At 40.9% G+C, this 27,943-nt stretch overlaps 1 protein-coding gene across 5 annotated transcripts in view; it reads left to right on the top strand.

Annotated features, from left to right (window-relative positions):
• PLXNA4 (plexin A4) overlaps positions 1 to 27,943 on the top strand; it is a 910,299-nt gene that overhangs the window by 116,806 nt on the left and 765,550 nt on the right. For all 5 annotated transcript variants that reach the window (XM_068276018.1, XM_068276020.1, XM_068276021.1 and 2 more), the window contains exon 3: positions 23,885 to 24,067. In XM_068276018.1, coding sequence (XP_068132119.1) covers positions 23,885 to 24,067 — 183 coding nt within the window. The remainder of the gene's footprint in view (positions 1 to 23,884; positions 24,068 to 27,943) is intronic.

The following is a 27,943-nucleotide window of genomic DNA, read 5'->3' as shown; positions in this document are numbered from 1 at the left end:
TAATCCGCGTTCCTCTTCTTTCTCAGAGTGTCAGTGTATCACAGCAGCGCGCCGGGCGCTGCTGCTGTGATGATGCAGGGGGCAGGAAATAGCGCGGCTCCCTATAACGGCGATCTGTATCGCCGTTACCAAGGGAACCGCTCTTTCCTGCCCCCTGCATCGTCACAGCAGCAGCGCCCGGCGCGCTGCTGTGATACACTGACACTCTGAGAAAGAAGAGGAACGCGGATTAGGAAGCGGCCGCTGTCTAAGAAGGTAAAATAGCAGCGGCGGCCGCGGGGGGAGCGGGGAGGGCGGGGAGCGGGGAGGGGGGGGGAGCGGGGCGCGGACCACCCGACCACCCACCACTAGACCACCAGGGAAGACTCGCATACAAGCCGACCCCCCAACTTTTGACCCCCTTTTTGGGGGTCAAAAATTCGGCTTGTATGCGAGTATATACGGTATCTGAGGGGGGAGGGAGCTGCCAATGCTGAGAAACTGTGAAAATCCCCGACTGGAGTGCCGATAATTATCTATGTAATAAAAACTTGCAGTATACTGTAACATGATCTATATGTGTTTAGACACACAGGGCTTGATTCACAAAAGAGTGCTAACTGTTATCACGGCTGTTTTCGCGTGAATTTTTGCGTTGCGCGCAATCATGAAATTGTACGCAAAACGATAACATTTTCGCGCACAAACGCGAATTTTCGTGCGAAAAATGAGATCAATTTCGCGGGAACATTTGCGTTTGTGCGTGAAAACGTTATCGTTTTGCGCAAAAAATCATGATCACGCGCAATGCGAAAATTCGCGCAAAAACGGCCGTGCTAACAGTTAGCACACTTTTGTGAATCAAGCACACACACACACACACACACACACACACGTACACACACGTACACACACGTACACACACGTACACACGTACACACACACGTACACACACACGTACACATACACGTGTACACACACACACACACACACACACACACACACACACGTACACACACACATACACACACGTACACATACACGTACACATACACGTACACACACACACACACGTACACACACACACACACACACATACACACACACACGTACACACACACACACACACACACGTACACACACACGTACACACACACACACGTACACACGTACACACACACGTACACACACACACACGTACACACACACACACACACACACATCACATCCTGGTTAGCAGCCATGTTTGTTTGTAAACACTGCCTAAAGCTGGGGATTAAAAGCCAGGATCGCAGCAGGGAGCTGCGGAAACGGCAAAGAGGGATCCAAGAGATCAGTGACTCGACTGGTATGTTTTTTATTGTACAAATCGGACAGTACAGACTATCTTTAAAGATTGTGCAATCTTTTACAATGCTACAGTTATTTACTGTATTTGGCCCAAATGAAGAGATTTTACTTTCTTCTTGTTTTGGTAACCCTGCTCCTGAGATGGGAAGTAAGGAGGAAAACTTCCCAAATTGAACCCAGACATCTATAAGTAACTGAAAAATGGTATGACCCTTTCATTTAGTTACAAAGTTAGTAAAGATTCCACTTGTCAGCCATCTTCATCTCCCTGCATTACTGCAGCCTTTAGGGCTCGTTCCCACTATCGCGAATCCGCATGCGTCCAATGCATGCGGATTCGCACATGCAATGCAAGTGGATGGGCCTGTTTCCACTGTAGCGTTGTTGAGGTGCGTTTTTTTCAGCGGTAAAAAAACGCACAAAAGAGCCAACGAATTCGCCTGCGAGTGGAGTGCATGCGAATCGCAGCTAATGTATTTAATAGGAAATTCGCATGCGGCTATGGTATGCGAATTTTCATGCGAATTCGTAAGCGAATTCGCATAGGTACCAATGTAAATTCACACAGGCAGTGACATGGTTAAAATCGCATATACCTTCACCTATGCGAATTCGCATGCGAATTCGCGGCAAAAAACGCACGGGAAACCGCATCCGCATGCGATTTCATCAGTGGTGGAATCCAGGCGATTCCGCACCGCAATAGTGGAAACAAGCCCTAAGTGAGAACATGAAAGCATGCATGCTCTATAAATGCTGCATGGTACCCTGGGATCAGTATGGGGCATGTTTTCTTTAGCACAGAGAGAGGTTGTTTTTTTGTAATTGAAAGCAGTTTAACCATGAATACAACACGGTCAAAAGTCACGTGTGATGAGTCCTAGTACACACATGGTATAAATGGTGTCCTAAGAAAATGTCACGATGGCTTTAGCTGACAAATGACAGTCTGTGTACAAATTGTAAGAGTAAGTCCAGGGGCTTTCAAACTGGGTACTGCGCCTTCACTTCCTGCCCTCAGCGCCTTCACTTCCTGCCCTCAGCATCAGGTAATATAGGTGCATTACCTCACAGCTGGCGCATTGCTAGGGAATGATGCGGAGTGGCAGCACAGCATATGGATCACCTCTCTGCAATCTGAGGCTGTCTATATGAGAGTATTACTATGACAGCCTCAGGTGATGTGAATGGATATGCACTGCAGCTGCATCACCCAGGACTTCAATAAATCTTCATGCATAATGAAGCAGAGTACCCTTTTAAATCCACAAATCTAATTAAGTAAACTACCCAACCCCCGCCCCAAACCCTGAAAACATAGTTAGAGTATGGAGGCGGATGCTGCCTACCTTAAGGTGTGTGTATGGGGGGAGGGGTCATTGCCTGCTTGCCTAAAGGGAGTTACTGCCTACCTAGAGGGAGCTGCTGACCACCTAGCAAGGACACTGATTGGCTAAAAGCCTAATCAGGACAATATACTCATGTAAAAAGGGGGTCACGTCCCATCTAAAGCAGGACATTGCATGCCTTACTGGGATGCTGTGCAATTTAAGGGGGGCACTGCTTGCACATATTGGTGTTGCATGTGATATTTAGTATGTTTGCCTGTTTTTGGCCCACGTTTGATGTATCATATGGTGACTACGGTATGCATTTCAGTAGTTGTTTTTGCTAAGGGGCGCCTTGAAAAAAGTTGTCATCCAGGGTGCCCTCATCTGGAAAAGTTTGTAAAGCATGGACTTAAACCACTTACTTCAGAGGATTCCCTAGAGGAAATTGCTAAGAAAAATGAAAGGATGAAAAGCTCTAAAAGAAGACATGCCAAAAAAAGCGGTTCTTACTTTTTTTTCTATTTTGTCTGCTTTTTCATTGCTTCTGTCCTGTGGGAGCCCTAAAATGTAGTGGTCCCCAGGCCTAATGCCTACATAATCCTAATGAGAAGCCCAGTCCTGCTCTATGTTACTGCATGGAGGGTTCTGATGATGTGGCTGTGTTGCAGTCTCCATTCCCTGTATTGTCTGAGTTTTACTTTGCAGTTTCAGCACTGTTACAGATCTGTGATTTCTATAGCTTAACTCGTTTATATTGTAGAAGGGTTTGAATTTTCTTTTTTTTTTTTGCATTTAGAGAAGCTTGCTTTGAAAAGAGCACCACTTATAGTAATCTTGGCTTAGGAGTGGAGGATTCTAGGCAGCTGGTATTGAGAGCCCCCTCTGGACTACAGGTTTGCTAACACATTCGCTTTATCTTTGACTGCTTTTATTGCAAAACCTTCACCAGAGCAGAGTACAGTTTTTTTATCTACGGATCTCAATGCAACAGTCTGCCACCTGGATTCCTTGACAGGCAGGGAACACACTTGACTGTTTTCGTGCGCGTTTTCTGCATAGAAAAACTGAGAACTCATGTTAATCAATGGGCTAGTACACACTTAATATGTTGTTCGCGCGCAGAAAAAAAACTGACATTCTGCATCCTGATTCATCACATTTTGTCAGTTTTCTCTATCAACTACATCAGCTGCTGTGAAAAAAACACGCACGTTTTCCTGCATAGAAACACACTTGGTGTGCAGAAAAAGTATGCAGGAAAACGCGCGCAGAAAACTGAAAGACAAGTGTGTTCCCTGCCTCAGGTTCATTTATCAACACAGGTGCAATGAAAACTGAAAACAAATTGAAGAGTTTGTTCAGAGCAACCCAGTCAGGTTGGCAACATAACAAGTATTTTGATTGGTTGCTCCAAATATGTGGACAAATATTCCTTCAGAGTTTGTTGAGTTTGCATTAAAGGACAACTGAAGAGAGAGGTATATGGAGGTTGCTGTATTTATTAACTTTTAAGGCAGGGGTCACACTTGTCTTTGTTTCTACACTTTTCAGAAAACTGAAAGACAAATGTGACCTCTACCTTACAACAGCTAATGTAATTTATAGAGAAAACTGACAAATTGCGCAAGATGTCAGTTTTTTTTCTGCATGCGAAATCTGCATTAAAGTGTGACCTAGCTCATTGATTAATATTAGTTCTCAGTTGAATTCAGTTTTTCTGTGCAGAAAACGCGTACGAAAGCCGGTAAGTGTGACCCCTGCCTTAAGCAATACTAGTTGTCTGGCTATCCTGCTGATCCTCTGCCTCTAATACTTTAAAGGGAACCTTAACCGTGGGCCCAAAAAAAAATTCACTTACCTGGGGCTTTCCCAAGCCTCCTGCAGCCGTCCTGTGCCCGCGCCGGTCCTTCGGTGCCCTCCGGTCTCCCTCCGTGGCTAAGTTTCGTTTTCGGCCGACCGCCAGTCGTCCTCCGGCAAAGCGTCCTCTTCTTCCGCATTCCCCGTCGTAAAGAGCCGTAAAGCGCGTCCGCATGACGCGTCTTGCGGACGCGCTTTACGGCTCTTTACGACGGGGAATGCGGAAGAAGAGGTCGCTTTGCCGGAGGACGACTGGCGGTCGGCCGAAAACGAAACTTAGCCACGGAGGGAGACCGGAGGGCACCGAAGGACCGGCGCGGGCACAGGACGGCTGCAGGAGGCTTGGGAAAGCCCCAGGTAAGTGAATTTTTTTGGGGGCCCACGGTTAAGGTTCCCTTTAAGCAATAGACCCTGAACAAGCATGCAGCAGATCAGGTGTTTCTGACATTTTTTGTGAAACTAGACTAGATTAGCTGCATACTTGTGTCTGGTGTGATTCAGACCTTATTAGATCCAGAAAGACCCGCAGAGCTGCTAGGTAACTGGTATTGCATAGCAGGAAATACATATGGCAATCTCCATATACCTCTCACTTCAGTTGTCCTTTAAAGCACAGCTATTACCAACATTTCCCCTTGTGATACTCTTATAGTCATTTGTGTAATAGAAGAATCAAGAAATGCTTAAAAATGACACTTCCATATCTAAGAAACCCTCATATGTCAGCTGGGCCTCTGACAGGAACATGGATTCCCCTCCTTACTTGGTCTCTTCCAATGGTCAAGAATTCAAATTGCCACTATACCACTGTACACAGCTGCTGAGTGCTAACCTGTCAGTTACTGGGGAAGTGTACTGGAGTGTCAGGAGCAAGTGAAAAGACAGCCAGAAAAAAGAAATTCTTGTATCTGTCAGCAGCCTGACTGACAGACAAGAGGCTTTTAGATATAGAAAAATGGCATTTCTGAGCATTTTTTTGACACAAAGTATATTGAGGGCTCTATTCTTCTGCTATTACATGAATGACTATAGAGTTGGCAGCATTTCATATTTTCACTATAGTTGCCCTTTAATAAATTGAGTCCTGTGGCTTGTAATGAGGAATCTTTTTTTTCTTTGCATGGGGTTATCAGCATATAATAATAATCTTGACACTAGATGATCTTGGCACACTGTCAGAGAGCAGAAATATCCCTTCTAATATCAGTAGGTAAGAATCAGTGAATTGAAGGGTCAGGTAGGTTAGATTCAGGGGCTCTGTAGAATTCGAGCCAGATTTGGGATACTCCTGGGGGCTTACTCACAGATGGGCACTGTTATCGGGCTAGGTTAGTTGCAGTGATAATTTCAGGGCAAGGTTAGTGGATGGCATGGTTTTGAGGCTTGCTTAATAAAGTATTATAGAAGGACCATAAGAAATATACTGTACCTGCCTATTTTCCACTGAAGGCATTCCGCTGGGATCATAGTAGGCTAACTTAAACTATTGCAGAGCTGTACCTTGCCAACATTCTGTGAAATTAATAGAAATATAAGAATTAAAACTACTGTATTCTTTCAGCCTGCGACTCAGAACTCCATTTATTAGTCAGGCATGGAAAGTAATAGATGCAGCTAGAGAAAATGCTTTGAAAGCCGTTACAAAAACAGGAAATTATTCTGCAGAAGAGAGGTACATATAATATAATTTAACGGGGAGCTGAGTTTTAAGATGAGAAGGTGTCACCTTCTTGCTTGCTAACAGTATTCTCTAATGATGTCTTGTCCAAGTGAATCACATGTCGGTCAAAAAAAAGCTACTGCACTGCACTGTTCCTACTTTGCTAGCAATGGATCAAGTTTTGACAATTAAATTACTATATTCAAGCTTTTCCTGTTTTCTAAAATGCTGCAGAAATATAGTGCAGCGGTTCAGTAAACGGAAGGTGAGAGGAAAAACAATAAAGGACACCAAGAAAGAGTGAGCAAAGGTGATGGTGGAAACCAGGGGAGTTGGAAAAATTGTTTAGGTAAATTAACATGTCAAGGTGGAATAGTAAGAAGGGAAAAAAAGACAAAATCTTCAACACTAAAGGGAGCAAATGTATCTACAGAATTTTAAATGGTCTGCAAAGCCAAGCAAAGCTCTGAGTTTGCTTATCCTCGTCGTCACATACTTGCTAAGGCCTTGTGCTCAGTTATGCACAGAAATAAGACAAGACACAGAACATTTATATTGCACTTTTTCTCCTGGTGGACCACTAGGGCATGCTCTATATGCAGTAACAGTGTTAGGGAGTCTTGCCCAAGGTTTCATCACTGAATTGTATTTTACTGTCCACATTTTGATTTCAGTGATTTTTATATAGTAAATAAAGAGAAAACTGTTCCAAGCATTTTCCATCTTTACTGCCTCTTATTGAAGCCAGTCGTGATGTCATTTCCTCCCTTTTTTCACCTTTGCCAGAAATGGTGTATGCAGAACTATAGTCATATCTAGTTTGTTTTGTAAACACATGTAAGCAGAGCATAGGTCGGACTTCAGCAGCTTATTCAAAGGGGGGATTGATTTGGCTTACATTTCCCTTCTCTGCCTTGTGTCACACTGAACTTCCCTCAGCCAATCAGCAAGGAGCAGGAATGGGGGAGGAAGGGGGGTTAACAAGTTTCACTCTCCCTGGGAATGACTGAGGTAAGATTAATTACAGCACATACATTAATGATTATATTGAAATGCTTGCAATGCAGGGTCAGGATGTAACTACATAATATGCGTACATCAAAAAAGGGCGTCGGGGAAAAAAGGGAGCGTGGTGTAAACGATAAACAGTATTATCGTTTATTGAAATATTGTGTAGAATTTCGTTTAGAAATAGTGTTTTAAGAATTTATAAAATCACTAAATAATGTGTATGAGATCGGCAATTCTTAAAACGTTAATCTTCCGTATTTGTAAACTGAAACTTATATTTACGTTTGTTAAAACCCTCCCTGTACCTATCCCTAACCCCTAGACCCCCTGTTGGTGCCTAAACCTAAGACCCCCCTGTTGGTGCCTAAACCTAAGACCCCCCAGTTGGTGCCTAAACCTAAGACCCCCCTGTTGGTGCCTAAACCTAAGACCCCCCAGTTAGTGCCTAAACCTAAGACCCCCCCAGTTGGTGCCTAAACCTAAGACCCCCCCAGTTGGTGCCTAAACCTAAGACCCCCCTGTTGGTGCCTAAACCTAAGACCCCCCTGTTGGTGCCTAAACCTAAGACCCCCCTGTTGGTGCCTAAACCTAAGACCCCCTGTTGGTGCCTAAACCTAAGACCCCCCTGTTGGTGCCTAAACCTAAGACCCCCTATGGATAATAATGTTTTACAGAGATTAATAAATAAAAAATGTAAATAAAAAAATGTAATTAATTTTTTTGGGCGAAAAATAATGTATTAGAAATGTTTTAGAAATAAGTGATTTAGTATCTTTATAAACGTTATTCGTCACGGGCTCATTTTGTAAAGTTAAATCATCACAAACATAGTTATAAATCCTTAAAAATCTCCGGGCGCCGTTTGTTAAAAAGTTAATAATCTCCGGCGCCTTTTTTTCCTTGTTCGGCGCCCGGTAAACGATATTTGTAATAGGAGTGAATAGGGCGCCCTTTTTGTCCACTTGTCTCATGCGCCCAAATCTCCTGCTTCCACATAATATACACAGAGCAGTGGGTAATGGGAATTGAATTTTATGTCTGTCACTCCCTCTTTAACCAGTACCCCGCCGCTAAGACAGTGTGAAAGCCAATACATTTTACTGATCAATTAGAGACTGGCAAGATCTGTCCAGTTTTTGTTTTTGGCTTTCCCCACAAGCGTTTCATTTTGTCCTTGTTACATTTACCTTGTTACAGCAATTCAAGGACAAGATTTCTAACTTATTTTTCTATCTGTCCATAACTTAAATATATTTTTGACAGCATTTCAATTGTTAGCAGCAAATCATTTCAGATATATTAAGTCAGATTTATCAAGACAAGTGTACAGAAAATGTGAAAAAAAGTGGAGAAGTTGACCAGAGCAGCCAGTCAGATTACAGATGTGAAGCAAGGATGATGATCTGTAAGTAATCACTCCCTGAACCCTAATCTCTGTTTAAGCTGTATCCATCTGTACCAAACCACGCTTCCTTTCTCAATGTCTGTATACATTTTATAATCCTATTCTGAATCCAAAACAAGGGAAAACGGTGCTTAAAAGCTTCCTGTCTACAAGCCTGAAGAATTTTATACATAAACATCCTCACACTTTCCCTCTAAAGAGAAACAGTCTTGCACAAACCTTTGATTTCTGCAGGACCCTACAATCAATCTTGTTTTTCTATGTCGCCAATCACCTGCTTTTTTTAATGTACACATACTCAGCAAAAGCACTCTCCTCTGCCTACCTCCCTAAATGATTATAATGGAGCCATCCATAATTATCAAGCTAAAATCTCTTGGGATCTGAAGGAAAATCAAACTCATGAAGGGGCCAAAAACACTCCTAACTACCCAGCTTACATAACATCGCAGTAACAGTATCTACGGGGTAATACCTCCACACTTTTGAAGCCAGCACAAAGACCTGCCCCTCCCACACTTTTAGCCATGCTCCAATTTTGCATGTGGAGCTTGCCCCCCCCATAGATTTCCCTGGTTTATAGTGGTTCTCCTCCCCAATATAGTTTCCCTGGTGCCTAGTGTTTACCCATTCCCTTTCCATTATAGCTTCCCTTGTGGTGATTAGTGGCCCCCACCTCCCTACCCAATATACCTTTCCTGGTGGTGTTTAGTGGTCTCACTCCTTCCCAATAAAGTTTTCCTTGTGTTAGGAGCCTCCGATCCCACCCCCATATAGCTTCCCTGGTGGTGTTACTGGCCCCCTCCCTCCCCCATGCAGCTTCCCTGTTGGTGTTATTGGGCTCCTCTCTTTCCCCAGTATTCCTTCCCTATTGGTGTTTAGTGGCCCGCTATCCTGTGCTCCCACAGCAGCGGTAGCAATGAATTGAGTTCATTCACTACAGCTTGAAGCATGCACTAGAGTTAGAGGTGAGCTGTAGTGGATTGACTCACTTTGCCGGAGCCCGGTGGAGGAGGTGACATAACTTGCACTGCTACCATTATGCATTTGCTCTGATAGACTGAGCTAGTGGGGTATAGAAAGGGGGGCATGCGCTAGGACACATGGGGCACTGCTGCGGGACTCTGGACCATATCTCCCAACCCAGGACAGTGTCCTGGGTCTACTCCCCATTAGAACCGGCTGGAAGATCTCTTAATAGGCACTCTTCAGTTGAATCTGTCCTGCTTGTGATTCTACAGCTGGAGGTGTCATGCCATTTGTCATGGGAGCTGTCATGTTGCGTTCTTCAATTTCTAAAAATGATATTGCGGGGTGGAAGTGGGTGCTCAGGGCTGCAAAGGGGTCGGCGACCCCTTTGCAGCCCTGAGTACCCACTTCCACCCCCGCACCAGCAACCGCAACACTATCAGGTAATGTCTGTTTGATGTATTCCGATTTTATACATGATATTCACTGTGTACAATAAAGGAAGCTGAATGACGGAAGGTGCACGTAGCTACTTCTTTTCAACAAGAATCTTATGACGCTCTTCCTTCCCAATTCCTTTATGGAGCACACGTCAGTGGCTATTGTGACTTCATGTATACAAGAGTACGTCCTGCTGGGGAAGCTAGGCCAGATAGAGTACACACCCACAGAGAAACCTCGATCATTTCTGTTGTGAGTGCCACACTTGACTGTTCTTTTTGACAAAGTAAACCATTGCAGTTGCCTGACTTGTGTGCTATGCTCTGCCTCTTATTCTTTCAGCCACTGGCTCGGGATTAGCATGCAGTTTGGATGCTTTGCCTCTGGTCTGACTCCACTGGCTGCTTGCTTGTTGCAGGCATGTGACTCAACTGAAGTAAAAAGCTCAGCATGACAGCCAGACATCTAGCATTGTTTAGAAGGGAATGAAGGTGGCAGCCACTGCATTGCTCTTACTTCAGATTCCCTTTAAAGGACACCTGGAGTAAGAGGGATTTGGAGGATGCCATGTTTTTTTCTATTTAAACAATACCGATTGCCTGGCAGTCCTGCTGATCTGTCATGCACGTCTTAGTCACACATCTAAATCCGCTCAAACTTCAACCAAACATCTGATCTGCTTGGTTGTTTAGCATCTGTGGCCAAAAGTATTAGAGCCTGAGAATCAGCAGGATGCACAACTACTGCTATTGTTCACAAAAATAAAATAAATATGTCAGCCGTCATATCCCACTCACTTTGATGTCCTTCAAAGGGTACCTGGAGTAAGACATAAAAAAGTGTGATACTTTCCTCAGTAGAGGGAAGCCTTTGGATGATCCAAAGGCTTCCCTGGTCTTCCTGTGTCCCTCTGTTCCTGCGCTAAGGCCCTTTTAACATTATTTGACAATGTTGAATATTGATCCTGGCAGTGCTCCCCTCCATGTGCGACCGCACTACACAGGCACAAAGTACAGCTCACTTGATAGCATGGAGCTGCATGTGCTATTGCGCAGGTAAGAACCTTACTGGCTCCTTTGTGGTGCTGACACGGCCTCAAAAATGAAGAGACCTGGCTGGCAGCAGAGGGGCCGTGGAGGAACAGGGAGCATCTAGAGCCTTCTCTCTACAGTGGTAAATATCCATCTTCTTTTGGCTTTCAGGTTTGATTTAAGTAAAATGATTTAGAAACCCAGCTCACCTTGTAGAACAGAATCAAGCAACTACAGATCTTCTGTGTTCCAGCTCAATCCTCCTTGGCAACCATCCCCATGGTGAAAATGTCAGCCTCCCCTCCTCATTATTGTAATCCAGTTGGCTTCAACTTGTACTTGTTAAACTCCATAACCTTTACTAGGTCACATTTTCCATATGTAATTACTAATGAGCAGCCTACTTTCCTATATATCTTTCTAGCATCATTAGGGATTATGTAGGAAGAAATCCACAGAAAGGTGTTATCTGTAGTCTAATAAGTTATGTTTGCTAATCCTAAAGAGAACCAGTCAACAATAGACATTTTGTATTAAAGTGGTATAAAATCCTGCATTTCTTCTTTGCTCTAAAAGATTATATAGCATATAAAAAAAGAAAAAAGAAATCAGATATTAGATCGGACCTGTTGGAAATAATGGATTTAACCCATCTATCTGATTGGAAATTGCATGGTGTGTACTAGACATAAAGATATTTATTTCTCTTTAAATCAAGAAATGATCTGCCCGGGAGAGAGAGAGAGAGAGAGAGAGAGAGAGACAGACAGACAGACACAGACACAGACCCCACATGGTGCTTCCCAGTGAGATTAAAAGTTGTGGTCACTGATGTTATTTGTACAAAAAGGAAAATTAGGTACGTAGATGTGGTACTGAGGAGACTTGAAACAAAAGTGGATTTACACTATGGGCTCCCTTAGTCCTATGGAATTAAACAATAAGCTAGATATGGAGTGGTCTCTTGGAAAGCATAGAGGTGCTAGAGATATTAACTTTGTATTGTAAATGGCAAATCAGCCAACGCCCCTCCCCCCCCCCCCCCCCAATCCTCTTATTTCCTTTCAAACTGTGTGTGCATTGCCTTGCATTGCACTTCAGTGCAACACACATTCCTGGAGCAGTGAAGATTCATATAAATGAATGGCAGTGTCTGCTGTAGTGGGCAAAAAATGTGTACAAGAGTGTGTTCTGCACTACATTGGAGAGAGTGAAAATTTCCCCATTTGAAATTATTTTTTCACTGTGCATGCAGACTATGGCCTCTGCATGGCCCTATTTACGGTGCAGCAGCAGTGCGTTATACGTTACACAGGAGGGAGAATGGCTCCATTTAAAATAATGGGTCTCTTATCAGAGGTGCCTATACTCTACCCACGAGATAAAAACAAGGAACACCAAGAGCCCTAATAGTGTAATATGCACTGGTAAATGTTTACTAGATACAGTAAAAATTAATACTCACAAACCAGGGTTACCATTAGGCAACCACTGTAAAGGCAGGTGGGGAGATTTTCCTGACCCCACTCAGGAAAAGGAAGTCACTCTCTGTAGATGAGAAAAAGGGGGTTCAACCCTCCACCCAGGGTGGACTCAATATTATGCAGGAGAACAGAGGCGCCAAAAGGATAAAAGGAAGCTAAATGAGCTTAAAAACCAAATTCTTGGTAAATAGAGGAGGTAGTGGTGGACTTACCTCCTCCAAGTAGACACACAACGACTGTAGTAAAGACAGTCGATATATTTTATTTATGAACTCCAAATATGCAACGCACTTCGCAGGTTTGATCCCGCTTCATCAGGCAATAACGGAGCAATAGCATATGTGGTTAGTAGAAGAGAAGGTGCCTGGCTCTTCTACTGACCACATATGCTATTGCTCCATTGTTATTGCCTGATGAAGCAGGATCAAACCAGCGAAACGCGTTGCATATTTGGGGTTCATAAATAAAATATATTGACTGTCTTTACTACAGTCGTTGTGTGTCTACTTGGATGAGGTAAGTTCACCACTACCTCCTCTATTTACCAAGAATCTGGTTTTCAAGCTCATTTAGCTTCCTTTTATTCTTTTGGCACCTCTGTTCTCCTGCATTATACTCTACACACGTTGCTTTTCAGGCACGGACTGTATATTGGCACAATTAAATTAAGAATAAGCGGCGTCTCTTCCTTGGAACTAATATCCCACCATGGAGAGGAGGCTAACCTATACAGTAAGCTTATATCAAATAAATTGTTCAATGGTCACACAGCCTCACAAAGTATACCAAGTTGCCATTTATTATATCAAAATTTCATAAGAGACACCAGGCCTCACATAGATGTAAATACCACATAGTAATTCATCACAGTAGAAAAAACACACATTTAAAAACAATGATCTGATTGCATATTGACGCAGACTGCGTTATCAAACTATATCATACCATAGGGATTTGATTCAGTGGATGTAGAGGCAGACTATATCTGGCCAGATAATAGAAAGCTGCCACACTCAACTTCCGTCACGGACTGTATATTGGCCTGAGGAAGCGGGCCAAGACCCGTAAAATGTGTTGTCTTTGTGTTTTGCATAAATAATTTTCCAGTTGAATTGGTGTCCTTATCTTCTGGAGAGGTAAGTGATTGCCTCTCTTTATAATATTGGACATCATTAGATATACAATTCCTCTTTTACATCAGGTGCCTCCATCCCAACACTTTACCGTAGGGGGTTCATTTGGTTGCATTGGCAGTACATTAACATGTGCTAATGCATTGTATAATTGTGTAATGCAACAAGGCAGTATTCTACAAGGAGTTAACGTAGTATTTTATACTCTAGGATGAGTCCAGACAAAAGCAGACTAAATTGAAACTTCTATAGCTGTAAATTACTCTCATAGTTGCATTGGAAATTCAGAATGAATAGGGAGATATTCAGCCCCTAGTATATGACCAAAACAGACCCTGTTTAAATCTGTATGCGTTAATTACATGTTCAACATTGTCCTGAGATCCTGAGTGAGAGAGGGTGGTCTGGCATAATCTAATTTATTTCTACTAATGAGGAAATGACATACCAGAATGAGAGTGACTGATTGGGAGGTCATCCCAGCAAGCATATAATTTTATTATTGCAGCCACTCGCTTTTTAATTATTTCCCTAAAGGCTTGTGTTCTATGTCACCAATGTAACAATAGAAGCATATGTGAAATCAAAGGATTTTTTTCTACAGTGAAGCTTGGAAGATGTTAATGTAATTGCTAAATGACTCATCTATGTTTAAGGATTAAAAAAAAATGCTAATTAGCAACTCCATTCTGATTTCATAACTTTTATAACTTTTCATAAACATTTTATGGATAAGAAAATGCATCTTATTGCTTTAGAACTAACTCATTTTGTAGTGTGACTGTGTAAAGAATTGTCATGAATATTGTTTTCTTTTATATTTTACTTTCAATATTGAGATCATATTATATTGTTTTTCATGGTTTAGAAGAATTGCAGTCTTTCACCACTTAGAGCAAGGGACCCCAAACTTGTTCGGTCAAGGGGTGGGTCAACATATTTCAGACTGCTGGGGGTCCGGAATGTACATAAAATGATGTTGAAAAACATTGCATTGAATCTAGTTATTGCCCAGAGGAGACCTCCCAGCAGCAGCCATTCAGTCAGAAGAACGTCTTTGTGCACCAGACAGTGAAGCATACCCAGGTGACAACCTGCCACCCAGTTGGACAGCCGTGTCACCTAAAGCAGACTTGGATTGGAAGCCAGCGAATGACTGCTCAAAGGCTTCTACAGTATGTGAGTTGGTGGTGCCAGCACTGCTATTCTATATGCAAGCTGCCTATATATATATATATATATATATATATATATATATATATATATATATATATTATATATATATAGTTGCAGTGGGCCACATCTATCAGTTTTACATTTTGTGTTTGGGGGCCAGTGAAAAAAGCCTTGGGGGGCCGCATTCGCCCGCGAGCCATAGTTTGAGGACCACTGACTTAGAGCATAGATTACAGAGCTGATTTTTTTTTTTTTATGGTTTTCCAGGGTGAAAGGCCATTGGCAAACCCAAGTGGTACCAAAAACTTTACTGGATTTACTTCAAACTGTCTGCTGTGTGGTGACGAAAGTTTTATAGCCTTTGCTTGCACCAGTGAGTTGTATGATTGTAGCCAAATACAGGATCTAATTCCAGGCCAGGATTGCAGGTACTCATATGTTGTAGCTCTAGTGACCTCCAGGCGAGGCCCAATATCTAGCTCAGCAGGTTGGAACACTTCAGGGTACAGTATGGTTTACATATCACTCCCTGTATCATATGTCACACTAATGCGAAATATCAGCTTTGTTTGTTTTCATTCATGCATAGTGATTTATGATTTAAAAAAAAATACTAAAAATTATATATGTGTGTGTGTGTATATATATATATATATATTAATATAATATATGTGTGTATATATATATTAATATAATATATATATATATATATATATATATATATATATATATATATATATATATATATATATATATAATGTTGTGGAAGGGCATTCCAGAGGTCATGTGCAGATCTGAGATTGTGTTTGGGTTGGTATCTGGAAACAAGTGAGGACATTTATAATGGAGAGAGATTGTGGAGAGCTTTGTAGGTTAGGGTTAAATGTGTAAGAGGGATCCTCTCATTAATTGGCAGCCAATGAAGAGCTTGACATAGAGGAGCAGTAGAGGAAGAGCAATGAGTGAGATGAGCAGCCGAGTGGTGCCAGTCTGTTAGTTGTAAATACACAAAGCAGTATATTACTGTAGTCCAAACAAGAGGATATAAGAGCATTTACTAACATTTTAGTAATGTCCTGAATGAGAAAAGGTTTAATACAAGATATTTTTGAATTGGATATACCAGGAGCTGGTTAGGTAGTGAATGTGAGGAATACAAGAGAGAGAGAGGAGTCAAATATTACCCCTAAGCAAAGTACTTTGGGAAATTAAGTTTTGGGGGCTGTTGTTTAAAAGACAACTGAAATGAAAAGAATATGGAGGCTGCAATTTTTATTTGTGTAAGCACTATCTTCATATACAACGGATTCTGCAGACAACACTGTTTCCTACTATTGGTCACAAGCAAAACATGTACACTCTAAAACAGAGTTCCCAAACCCTGTACCCAAGGCCCATCAACAGTACATGGTTTTTTTTTTTTTTTTTTTAGAAAGCTACAAACATTCACAGGTGGGGTAATTAGTGTCTTAGCAGAGCTGATTAACTACCTCTGTGGATTTCCACAAAACATGCACTGTTGGTGGGCCTTGTGGACAGGGTCGGGTAATACTGCTCTAAAGTACTACAGTTCTTTATGAGCAGCTCCATATTCTCAATACAGTGCACTCCTGTATTTATCATTCACTACTTAGGATTGTCATACAGTCTTAATAGGGTGCTCCACTGTGATGAAGGGTCTTGATAGAATACTGTCTTTACTACGTCCAAAAGATTAAAGGATTACCAGACCACCTTTGAGCCAGATTAAAAGGTCACGTGTATCTCAAACTGTTTCCTTAAGCACCATATAGTCAATCCACAGTCAAGCACGGAGATGTTAATGTCCAGTATAGTCCCAGCAAGTCACTATAATGGCTCTAAGTGGAGGCTTTTAAAGAGGAGCTGTCAGCCATACTATCTCAGAAAAAAGATGCATGTGCAGTAGATGCTGGTCAGCATCTGCAACGGAATGGACCCCGGGCCACCAACTGGAAGCGGAGCTGCGGTGAGGGCACAGGATGGCTGCCAGGGGCTGGAGGAAGCCCCCAATAAGTAGATCTTTTCTTTTTACACCCCGGAATTTACCTTTAAGATTGTATGAGACTCCTATGTAATGAATTATAATGACAGAGGTGTAGTGTTCTGAGACTGCGGGATCTTTATGAAGTGCTGAAAAGTGCGAGGAGCGTTGCTAAAGCTGTAACGAAAAGCTTTTACTGACAGTTTTTTTTAAATTCTCACCCGGCTGCAAATTGAAATGGAAATATTTTTGGTATTTGCGTAAAAAATACGTAACTGCCAATTTTTTTATTTTTTTTTATTTTTTATAAATTCATTTTAAATGCAACAATATCTGTTCATGGAAATTGATTTATTTAACCAAGTAAAATTTCCCTTTACGAAGTCTATCTATGTTGGGTGTAAAAGCAATATACTTCTCTGCAGGTTAGCTGCTGACAGATGGTTTGTAAATGGCATGTTGGTCTGTGACCATACTTTTGAACAGCCTCCTAAATGAACAGCACAATATTATAGCAGTTGAGCTTCTTACTAAGGCTGTTTTTAGACATTAGTGAGCCCAAGGGAAAGATAATTCCAGTAAATTCATTGCTGTTATAAAACGAGATCTAATTCCTATATTTGAAACTGACCCACGTGAGTCTACCTGTATTAATGTCATGGCTGTGTTTGGAAAATATAAGTGCTTGCTCTAAAATATGGGGATACTCTGCATGAATATGTTGTCTGGGGTAACATGCTCCTTAATTGTCTCATAGGAAGGATACATTGCTTAGTTTCTGTTGTTGAGGCAAGCTACCTTATTCTCCTTTTTATTCTTATTACTTTTTTTTTTATATAGCACCAACATCTTCCGTAGCGCTGTACATAGTACAAACAAATAATGAGGAACAAATATACATAAGAACTACAAGACACTGTACAGTCATGACATTGAATAGTAGAAATACAAATACATACATTGTTGATGTGTAGTTGGTACATGTGCATATGTTAAAATTACAGCAGTATGAGAAACACTAGGAGGAGGTCCCAGCCCTTGCGAGCTTACAATCTAGAGGGTAGTGGGGAGGAAACACAGGGGTGAGGCAGTGTGCCTTCAGTGCTGCTTATAGCAAATTATAGGCTTGTCTGAACAGGTGTGTTTTCAGAGTGCGTTTGAAGGTTTCCAGACTCTGAGGTTTCCTTTTGAGAGGGCACTCTGCCTAATTATGTGGTTTTGGGGATATGCTGTCTAATTATTTTCTTGTGGGAACATTAAACTTTATTATGTTATTGTAGGTGCTACCTTGCCTAAGTATGTTTATTTAGGGAATGTACTGCTTAATTTATATAGTTTGGAAGGAAATTGATGCCTAATTATTTTATTTGGGTGGAGACGGGTCTGGCTAATTTTGGGACTTGGGTGAGACTCTGCCTAATTATGTTATGTTTTGAGCTGACATTGGTTGGATGTATCGATCGGACATGCTGCAAGATGTCATGCGGATGGGGCCCTTGGCTCTGTTTCCCCTAGTGTAAAATGTGCCCCCCTCCCCCCCCCCCCGGTGCTCCGTGCATGAATACTTTACCTGTCGGTGTCTGCCGCTGGCTCCATCTCTGCACTCTTCCCCACATACATTCACCCCATGTGGTTACCAGCGTAACGTGGGTGCGTGTGTGACCCTGAGCATATATATGAGTGTATAAGTTCTATTGTAACATTAGGTAACACCGAGTAACCGGCTCCTGTAAACCTTTTCTCACAGCCTGTAGGGTAAAGAGTTAAGTCACAGCGTTTTCCTATGAGTGCTGTAATCTAAGTACAGGCAATAGCGATAAAGCTGACGATTATTCAGATGCAGTATATCTATATAGCACTGTTATTTCTCAGGTAGAGTACGCTAAAAACCATGACATTTTATGCATTTACATGTAATTACACAGTTACTTTAGAACTATTATATTACTGAACAGCACCATTTGATGAGACTGTAGGCTGTTCTGTTTGTGGCGGTGAATTCATCCTCAATTATAGCGCTCGCTCCAGTAATGGCCGTAACATTTGTCACTGTTAACTGCATAACAATTTGTGGTTACCGTCAGAGTAAAAGTGCTGCACTTTTAAAAGTCTTCTGTAACCTAATGAAGACAAATAAACAGGATTGTTTTATGTTTTTTCTGAGGAAAACCTTTCAGATGCCTGCGTTGCAGAGATGAGCAGGGCTTGGTTATGTAGGCTTTGCCAGATGATAAAAGGCTGAATGTTATTATTTGTGAATTTCCCGTGCTGTGCAGGAGGGGGATCAATCTTTACTCTCATAAATTCCTTCCGTGTTTGATTTATGAGGATGCAGATCATCACAGTGATTTTGTAAGGATATTTTAATAATTTCAATATGTCATCCATGGAAGTATACTCTATAAAGCTGTTAAACACATGTGGAGACAAAGGATTAGAACTGTGAGAGCATCTTCAGATATGACATGGCAAGATATCATAAGATACATTAAGGCCAATGGGTAGTATAAATAGTGGTATTGCATAGAGCAAGGACATCCCACCTCCCAGTGCTCCCACCTTCCTAAAGCATAAGTGCACTTAAAACCTACATCCACAAAATGAATTCCACATTGCTCCGCTACCGATAAATCCTTTGTTATGCATTACTGATTTTGCTCACCTGCAGAGGTCTGAAAACCCTGTGGCTGCATGTTGTTTAAAGGCATTTTACCCATTTGTAGCATTCTTAACAGATACATCACTGTACACTAGAACTGCTTTATATTGCCTGTCTGTCTATTTTCCTTGATTTAGCCTTCAAATCCTTTTTCGTGGCTGTATGTCACAGAATTATTTACATGTCTGTGATCTGATTCCTGGTCAGGTCTGGTTAGTGTTAATGATCCAATCTTTTGTCCAATCTTATCATTTCTTTGTAATATAAGGGCCAGTTTCCACTCTCGCGGAAACTGCAGCGAATCCGCAGAGTTTCCCCGCAGGCAAATCGCGCGGGGAAACTCTGCCATAGGGGATAGTGGCGCCGCCGGCCGAATCGCTTGCAGTAGCGATTCGGCCTGAACCCCCTACAGAATTTGCGACGGAGGCTGCGATTCCCATAGCCATGCATGGCATGGCTCATGGGATTCGCCTGCGATCCCGCCCACCCGCTCAGTGCCGGCGTGCGTCTACAAGACGCACGCCGCACTAGTGGAAACGAGCCCTAAGGGACTGTCTAAAGCAGGCCTGGGCAAACGTTGCGCTGCCCGGGCTTCATTGCTAACATGCCTGGCCTACTCCTCTTTCTTTCTCCCCTTCCTCATTGCAGAGTCGTGGGCTGGTGATAAGCGGGGTTAACTCGCCTACATATCGCTTCCTGCGTCGCGTCTCAGTTTAACAGGCTGTGTAATACGCTGGCGTGTCATGTGACAGATGTCACGTGACGGCCTTTTACTATGGATATGCGAAGCAGGAAGTGTACTATGGATACGCGAAGCAGGAAGTGTTATGTAGCTGAGTTAACCCCCCTTATCGCCTGCTTTTGACTTTGGAGGGAGGGGGGAAAGAGAGGAATCCGGACAGCGTGCAATGTACTGCGCCCGTGGGCCGGATTTTGCCATAGTTTGCCGGGCGCTGGTTTTAGGTATCTAATCAATATATTGACTCCGTTTACCCTTCTACTAAATAAATTTGGCAAGATAGGACATGATGTTGGATAAGTGTGCTTTCTGATTGCTTGAGACTCGATGTTAAAAATAGGCCTAGCTAATCTATTACTATACCTCACAATACATATCATAATGTATTATGTATTATGTATTAAATTTGAAAATATGGTAATTAGAAATACATTAACCTTGGGAGAGCTGTGCAATTCAGTCTTTAAGCACAGCAGAGCCCACAGAGCCTAAAGATTTGGCCTTCACCACTGTGAGTGCTGCCAGTGATTTGTGCCGGTTGGTTGAGACTGCTGGTTAGTCTCATTCCAGATTATATATATATATATATATATATATATATATATATATATATATATATATATATATATATATATATATATATATATATATATATATATATATATATACAAAATATAGTATTTATATAGCGCTGACATCTTCTGCAGCACTGTACAGAGTATATTGTCTTGTCACTAACTGTCCCTCAGAGGGGCTCACAGTCCCTACCATACCATAGTGTCCCGGGACGCTACTGTATTTGTAATCCACTCCCTTCCTATCTTTGCACAGATCACTAATGATAAAAAGGACAGACCTACAGCAGTACTAATAATGGTTGGTTGAACTCGATGGACGTATGTCAACCAATAACGATGTAACAACAAACATTTGTAAAGCACTTTTTTCTGTAGTACCCAAAGCGCATACCATGGTACAGTAATGCTCTCCATGCAGCAGTAATATATAGTGCATCATAAAATGAATGTTTATTTCAAATAGCATATTACACAGGTCCAATAGGCTAGAAATGGACATCATTTTGCATAGTAATGTTACACAGACTACTAAACTTCATGGTAGTGAAAATACTGTAAAGTCACAAAAGAAGTCTGTTTGGTTTGATTCAGGCTTGTGTTTTTTTTTTTAACTACATACCTCCATTTAAAGTACATTAGAAGTGTACTTCTTCTGATTTAGCAATGATGCTTTATTTGTAAAACATCACAGAGAAGGAAGTATACTTGACTGAATATATATTTAGAGCATCTTCTCTTACAAACCAGTCTAGCATTTTTAAATAATTTTATTTATATTTGACTTTTTCTGCTACCCAATACGTTAGGCTAGCTTTCACCGTTCCCTGCATTTTTTTTGTGTTCCTTTCTGTATGTTGTGATAGTTGTGATGCCCCTAAAATTTGTTTGGAACAATTGTATCAAAGGTGACAGAGACAAGAAGATTAAGCTTCATATCAATCCTGCACTCTTTACTGAACAAAATCATCTCCTCGGTTGTGCATCCCTAGGCAAGGTTGTCAGTATTCTGTGCTCGAAGGCTACCATTCCACAAGATTTCCGCTAGGCTTTTCATTTATTTATTTCTTGAAATCAGACTACAGCAAAATCCCAGAAGACAAAACATACACCTTCTCATCCTCAATTCTAAACAAAAAAATTACCTAAAACCAGCTTTCTGTCCAGTATACTTAGGGATTGGTCCATGTGTTCATACAGCGGGGAGCATATAGATCTTCTTGTAGCAAGGATGCGTGCCTGATAGTTTCTTTGCTTCACTTGCTGTACAACTTTAGCAATGTCTGTAGGATGATTTGTATTGGAAATTATTGGCATCTTTGTTAAATCTGTATCCAGCAGGGAGTTTCAGTCTAGAAGAGCTGTGATTACTTGACCTTAACATTTCTTGCTTTCAGGTAAAGTGGAACCACCTTGTGTGCTTAGGCATATGGCCATGGTTACAAATTACGGAAATTAGATGCATGAATCAGAAGATTCTAAGGCATATTTTAGGTTTTTAGTCTGGCTTGATTAATGTAGAAACTTTTTTCTGAAAGTGAGTTGAACAATGTAGCTCGTTATTTAATTCAAGATAAGATAAAATGTAATATAACTGCAAAGTATCAAGAAATATCACTAGCATAAGTGGATACTGGTATAAGTTACCTAAAATGTGTGGTGTTTTGGGCCTCTGAGACATAATTGTGTGACTTCGCCACCTGAACCTCATTAAGTATCAGGGAAAAGTAAGAAATGTACTAGAATGTTGAACAATTTTATTAAAGTATTTCAATTAAGTAATTTTGTGAGATAACTTTAATACTCTATAATTAGAGCATTTTATTGGTTTATGCTTATAAATAGCTGATAATACTGAAGATGTTCCCACAACATTTCTGAAGTGCATCACAAAGCCACATTAGCAACAACAGTATTACCGTATATGTAATTTGTAAACCATGCATCTGGATATATTACCATGAAAATCCATTTATACCTGCTAGATGCATCTTTTGTACGTTATGTCAGCTCAGTGTTTTTCCTTCATATTTCATTATTTGACATATTAATTATCTGCACTGGTAAATCTGCTACAGTTAGTTCATAGTCCTCTTTTTCAGCTGTTCACTGTAGAACTAATAGTATCTGAGTTTATTATGGTGACATGGTAACCAATCATATTGACCAGTTTACTCTTACGCTGTAAATTATTGAATGGACATGTAAATTCCCAGTGTACCTAATTTACTAAGGTTTGCTGGAATATATATGCCCTCTAGCTATCCCCAGCCTTGCAAAACCTTAGTAAATCAAGTCTGAAGGGTGTTTCGGCAAAGGGTGCATTTGTACCTGGTTTAAAGCAAACCTGAAATGAAAATAAACTTATGAAACAAATAATTGTATCTGCAGAACCGATCTGAAACAGGACTTTTCTGGCATCTATGGTTATTCTTTTCATTTTATAGGTTAAACACCTTTGTCTGAAGCTTTGGCCAGACAGGGCGTGCTGATGTGGCATCTGTAGGTTCACCTCCCAAAGAGATAAATGATGACCTTTTGAGTCATCACTGTACTGCTCTCCGACATATGTGCACAGCCATACAGAGGTTTGGTGGCCTCCAATTCATTTTCAGGAGCCTTTCCACTGCAGTCTGACTGCTGTGACTGCACAGATGAAATAGTTATTAACCCTTCAAATAAAAAAAGGAACACTGGCAAGGTCTGTTTAGTAGGATTGGTACTATATATACACATATCTTTTTCATCTTTACCACACATCACTTCAGGTATGCTTTTAAACCTTTAGGTTATGGTACCCTGCATTGTTAAAGTATACATGAGATTCATGACTATACTTGAAACACCACCAATTTCACCTCTTAAGCTTAACAATGCCACTCCATATTCTGAGTTTCCCCATCTTTGTTATAGTATTCTGCAAGGTACAAATGCTTGACTACCGTCAGTGAGACAAAGTATACTGCTCTGCATAAATTGGATAGTTTTGTTATTCAATTCTCCTGCCTATTTACCTGTACTTTTTATCACTAGGCCTTTGTCATATAATAATATTTATTTTCATCCCTCTGTTTTTGTGTAGCTCATCACAATTGCTGATGATTTCTGTGGCTTGGACATGAACGCCCCTCTGGGAGTATCTGAAATGGTTCGAGGGTACCCTGTTTTCACAGAAGATCGGGATAGGATGACTTCTGTTATCGCCTATGTCTACAAGAATCATTCCTTGGCATTTGTAGGGACCAAGAGTGGCAAACTCAAAAAGGTAGGGTCATGGTTGATTATCTATTGGTCTCTGGTTATTACGTTTCTGAATCCGATCTATCTGTCATCATGTTTTTAAATCTGAACAAACAAAATGATGGACTTGATGCTCTACTTTTGATCATAATGACAGGTCTATTCTCACACAGTAAGATTATTACCATATTACCGGTAATCTGTTTTGTCTGAATTTGAGACCTGTATGCTAAACACATGATCTTTTTTTATATCTGTGTGATTAAAGGTCAAATCATAGTAGAACTAATGAATGAAAGAAGAACTGGCTGTGTTAATGAGACCATTTAATTTAATGAAGCAATTTTAAGCCTAATACAACTTACTTTTGGACAATGGTGGTAGTAAGAATGAAATTGGATGAGAGTAAATGAGATGGCAGGATATCCCAGTCTACAGCATAAAGTGGACAGAGGCTATGAACGGATAGCCGTAAGAATACGCAAAACTATGCTAACGAGTGCTCTGTGAAATGACCTTTCCTTCAGAAAACATTGCTCTGAGGTTTTACTGGCAGTCACGTGACCAGTGCTGAGGACATGTGATCTCTGCCAGAGGGGGAATGGATGACTAATATTCTTTGACAGAGACCCCAAGACCATTTGCAAGAGGAAGCTCAATTCACTGTTTTCTTTAGGAAAGCAAAGTAATTCATGTTAGTTACTGGTAGTTAAATGACGCATTACGTTGTCCATAGAATTGAGTTGCCATGTGAGTGTGCTGAGGTTCCTCTTTAATTATACCATTCAATGATTGGTGCACTTTGGAGCGCACACACCCTTACTGTTTTATTTATGAAAATATATAACTAGTCTTTGTTATGCTGTTTTGACACTTATTTAAAGAAACTATACTGCTATGATATGGTAAGATGTAGTTTTAGTACCATTATTACTGGGTTAATGTATTTGACACGGCCATCAAATTTGTGTTGAAAATGCCATGTGTACTTTCTCAGGAGTTAACCATGTACTGTTACATAAATCAGCCGTGTACTGTTACACGGTCAAATAAATGTGACCAATTTTTAGAGTGCAGAGTTTCTTAGTGCATTTTTTCATTTTGTGTGAGTTACAATATCCTACTACCTAAACCAAGTTAATTGTCTGTACTTTAGCAGCAATTATCTATTCTTAATTTGTTTGACTTAAGATACATTAAGTACAGAAGTCGGACAAAAGTTTTTATTCTATTACTCACAGGTATTTAACTCCAGTCTATGAGGGTAATATCCATGCCAGCAGGGGCGTAGCAATAGGGGTTGCAGAGGTTGCGACCGCATCGGGCCCTTGGGCCAGAGGGGCTCCGAAGGGCCCTCCCTCAACTGCAGTATTAGCTCTCTATTGGTCCTGTGCTCATAATAATCACTTCTATAGATACTTTGAATATTGGTAATCATTAACAAACTGTTCCCCATCCCCTTCTTGCACCTTTGACACTGTGGTTGTCCTTGGCAGGTTTTGGTGCGCCGTATCAATTGTTATGTATAGAGTGCTTGGGGGGGCCCCATGTAAAACTTGCATTGGGGCCCACAGCTCCTTAGCTATGCCACTGCATGCCATTGTTTAGGATGGACTGAGAAATTTGTTCTACTTGATAAACTAAACCCTTTCCAGATTCAGTCCCATCAATTAATATGAGCTGTGCCAAAAATGTGTGAGGACCTCAGCCCTTCAGGACTGGCGTTCAACATCCCTGCTTTACTGATTTCACTTACGATTGCATATTTTTCATAGAGTTAATGTTTAAAGAAAACTATACATGGCAAATCTGAGTAAACAAACAGAGCAATTTTAATTTTTTTCATGGTTTATTTAATTAACAAAGATATTCAGTACCAATACCACCCATGTGTAAAAGTAAATGCGTCCTTAACTTAATAACTTGTTACAGCACCTTAAGTAGCAGTAATTGCCACCTAACTGCTCCTGCAATGTGATATCAGTCTTTCACAATGTTGTTAATGGATTTTCTCACTCTTCTTGGCAGAGCTGCTTTAGATCAGACATACTGGTTTATTTGTGTGTGTGAGTTGCTTGTTTACAGATCCCTTTGATGCCACCTGCATTGAAAACTGTTCCATGTGTGCCTTGTATGTCTGTAGAATGCGATCACAAACATTTTCAATAGATTTTTTTTTCTGTAATTGTGAGCCAAGCAGTGGGGGTGTTCTAGGATAACTGATGTTTAATCAATCCTAAACTCTTAGGAAGCTTTTTTTTGCAGATTTCTTCTCTTTTGCTGTACACTTGGCCCAAGTTTAGTGGGTAGGCTATGCCTGGAAAGATTCAACAACACTGTTCTTCTCCATTGGAAGATGGTGGCTCTTGGCATAGTCTTGTAGGGTCCTAGAGCTGTACAAATGGCTTTGTAACCCTTCCTAGACTAATATTTCAACAACTTTTTTGTAAAAACCTCTTTTCTAGTATTTCTTTTAATTGTGGCACAGTTTGTTTATTTCTATGTTCAGTGTGCTAAATGTATTTATCATTTAACTAGGTTGGTCATTTAACAGAGCTTTTACTAGAAGCTAACGAAGGGCTGGCCTAAACTTAACCAGTTTCCCTATAGGCCCGTTTCCATCTATGCCCAGCATTTGTCTCCGATTCTCATGCCAGTTCTTGTTATAATACATATACACATGTGATTGCCTCTATCAGTACCATGCAAGGCTGGGGGGAATCACATGCATCATGCAACATTATGCATCATGCTGTTCGTTTTTCTCCTCGCATGCAATTGATATGGGCCTAATGGGTCAGTTTACTGCTACATGCTTTAACTGCTACATGCAATACATACAAAGTGCATGTAATGCTTAGCCACTGAAAGAAAAGTGGAGAAAACTTATCAGTTAAAATGTATTGGTCTTTATGCATCACCAATGTAAACCAGCCCTAAAAGCTTTAGTATCATTTTACCCCTTTGTTTAGTATTGTATTTTGTTTTAATATTATAAACAGCTTAGTCTGAACAAGGTGCAACCATAGTTAAAATTAGAAAGGAGGGAAGCACTTTGCACACCACTGCATATCCATATTCTAGCAACACAAAGACCATGTTAATTAACATTGTCATTAAACATCCAAATTTCAATTTGAATTCACGGTGTGAATTACACAGAACAAATTACAGAGTGATGCATGAATGTCACATGACTCTGCCGCATAGCATGATATATAAGCTTGTTAATCCAGCGTTAGACACGTTCAGTACAAAATGCAGAGGACACCGTATACATATTCTGTATAAACAGCTTTTGATTTCAAAATGGGAACATTTGAACAAGAAATCACTTGCTATGCTCAGATGACAGCAAATAAATGGCTGTGCAAATGGCTCCTTGTACACTGCAGAGCTGGATGTCTAATTTATTTTTGACCTACTTTTGGGACAAATCGACATAACCACTATAATAAAAAGAGACCTGCTGTCTAATGAGCTACTTCCTGTCATAATGGGTATTTCTCTAACTTCACAAATAAGAAAGAAAAAAGGGAAGAATATTCTATTTTCTCTGCAGCCTTTCTGCTTTTGTACACAAGTCTTTCTCTTTCAACTGATGTCATTTCTCTGATATTAAATAGTGCTGTGGCTTTCTAACAGCATCAAATTAGAATGGAGGCTGAGTAAAATGTTGCATTCATTGTAGTGTAGAAATCACACATTTGCCAGTTTGTTGTCATCGTTATGGTCTGCTGTGTGAGAAGCACTGCTGGCTCTGTTTGTGAACAGCTCTGGTCAGCAAATCATATAAGTAGAATATGCTGCATTTTATAAATATATTGCTGTAGAAGGGCTTTTCCTGTGCTTTTTAGAAGATTGAAGACAGACTGCTTGCAGACATCCGTCCAGTACCTGA

This window comes from Hyperolius riggenbachi, chromosome 3, assembly GCF_040937935.1.
Source record: "Hyperolius riggenbachi isolate aHypRig1 chromosome 3, aHypRig1.pri, whole genome shotgun sequence".
Lineage (NCBI taxonomy): Eukaryota > Metazoa > Chordata > Amphibia > Anura > Hyperoliidae > Hyperolius > Hyperolius riggenbachi.
Note: the sequence above shows the minus strand (reverse complement) of the source record. Positions and strands in the feature narration are given on the sequence as shown.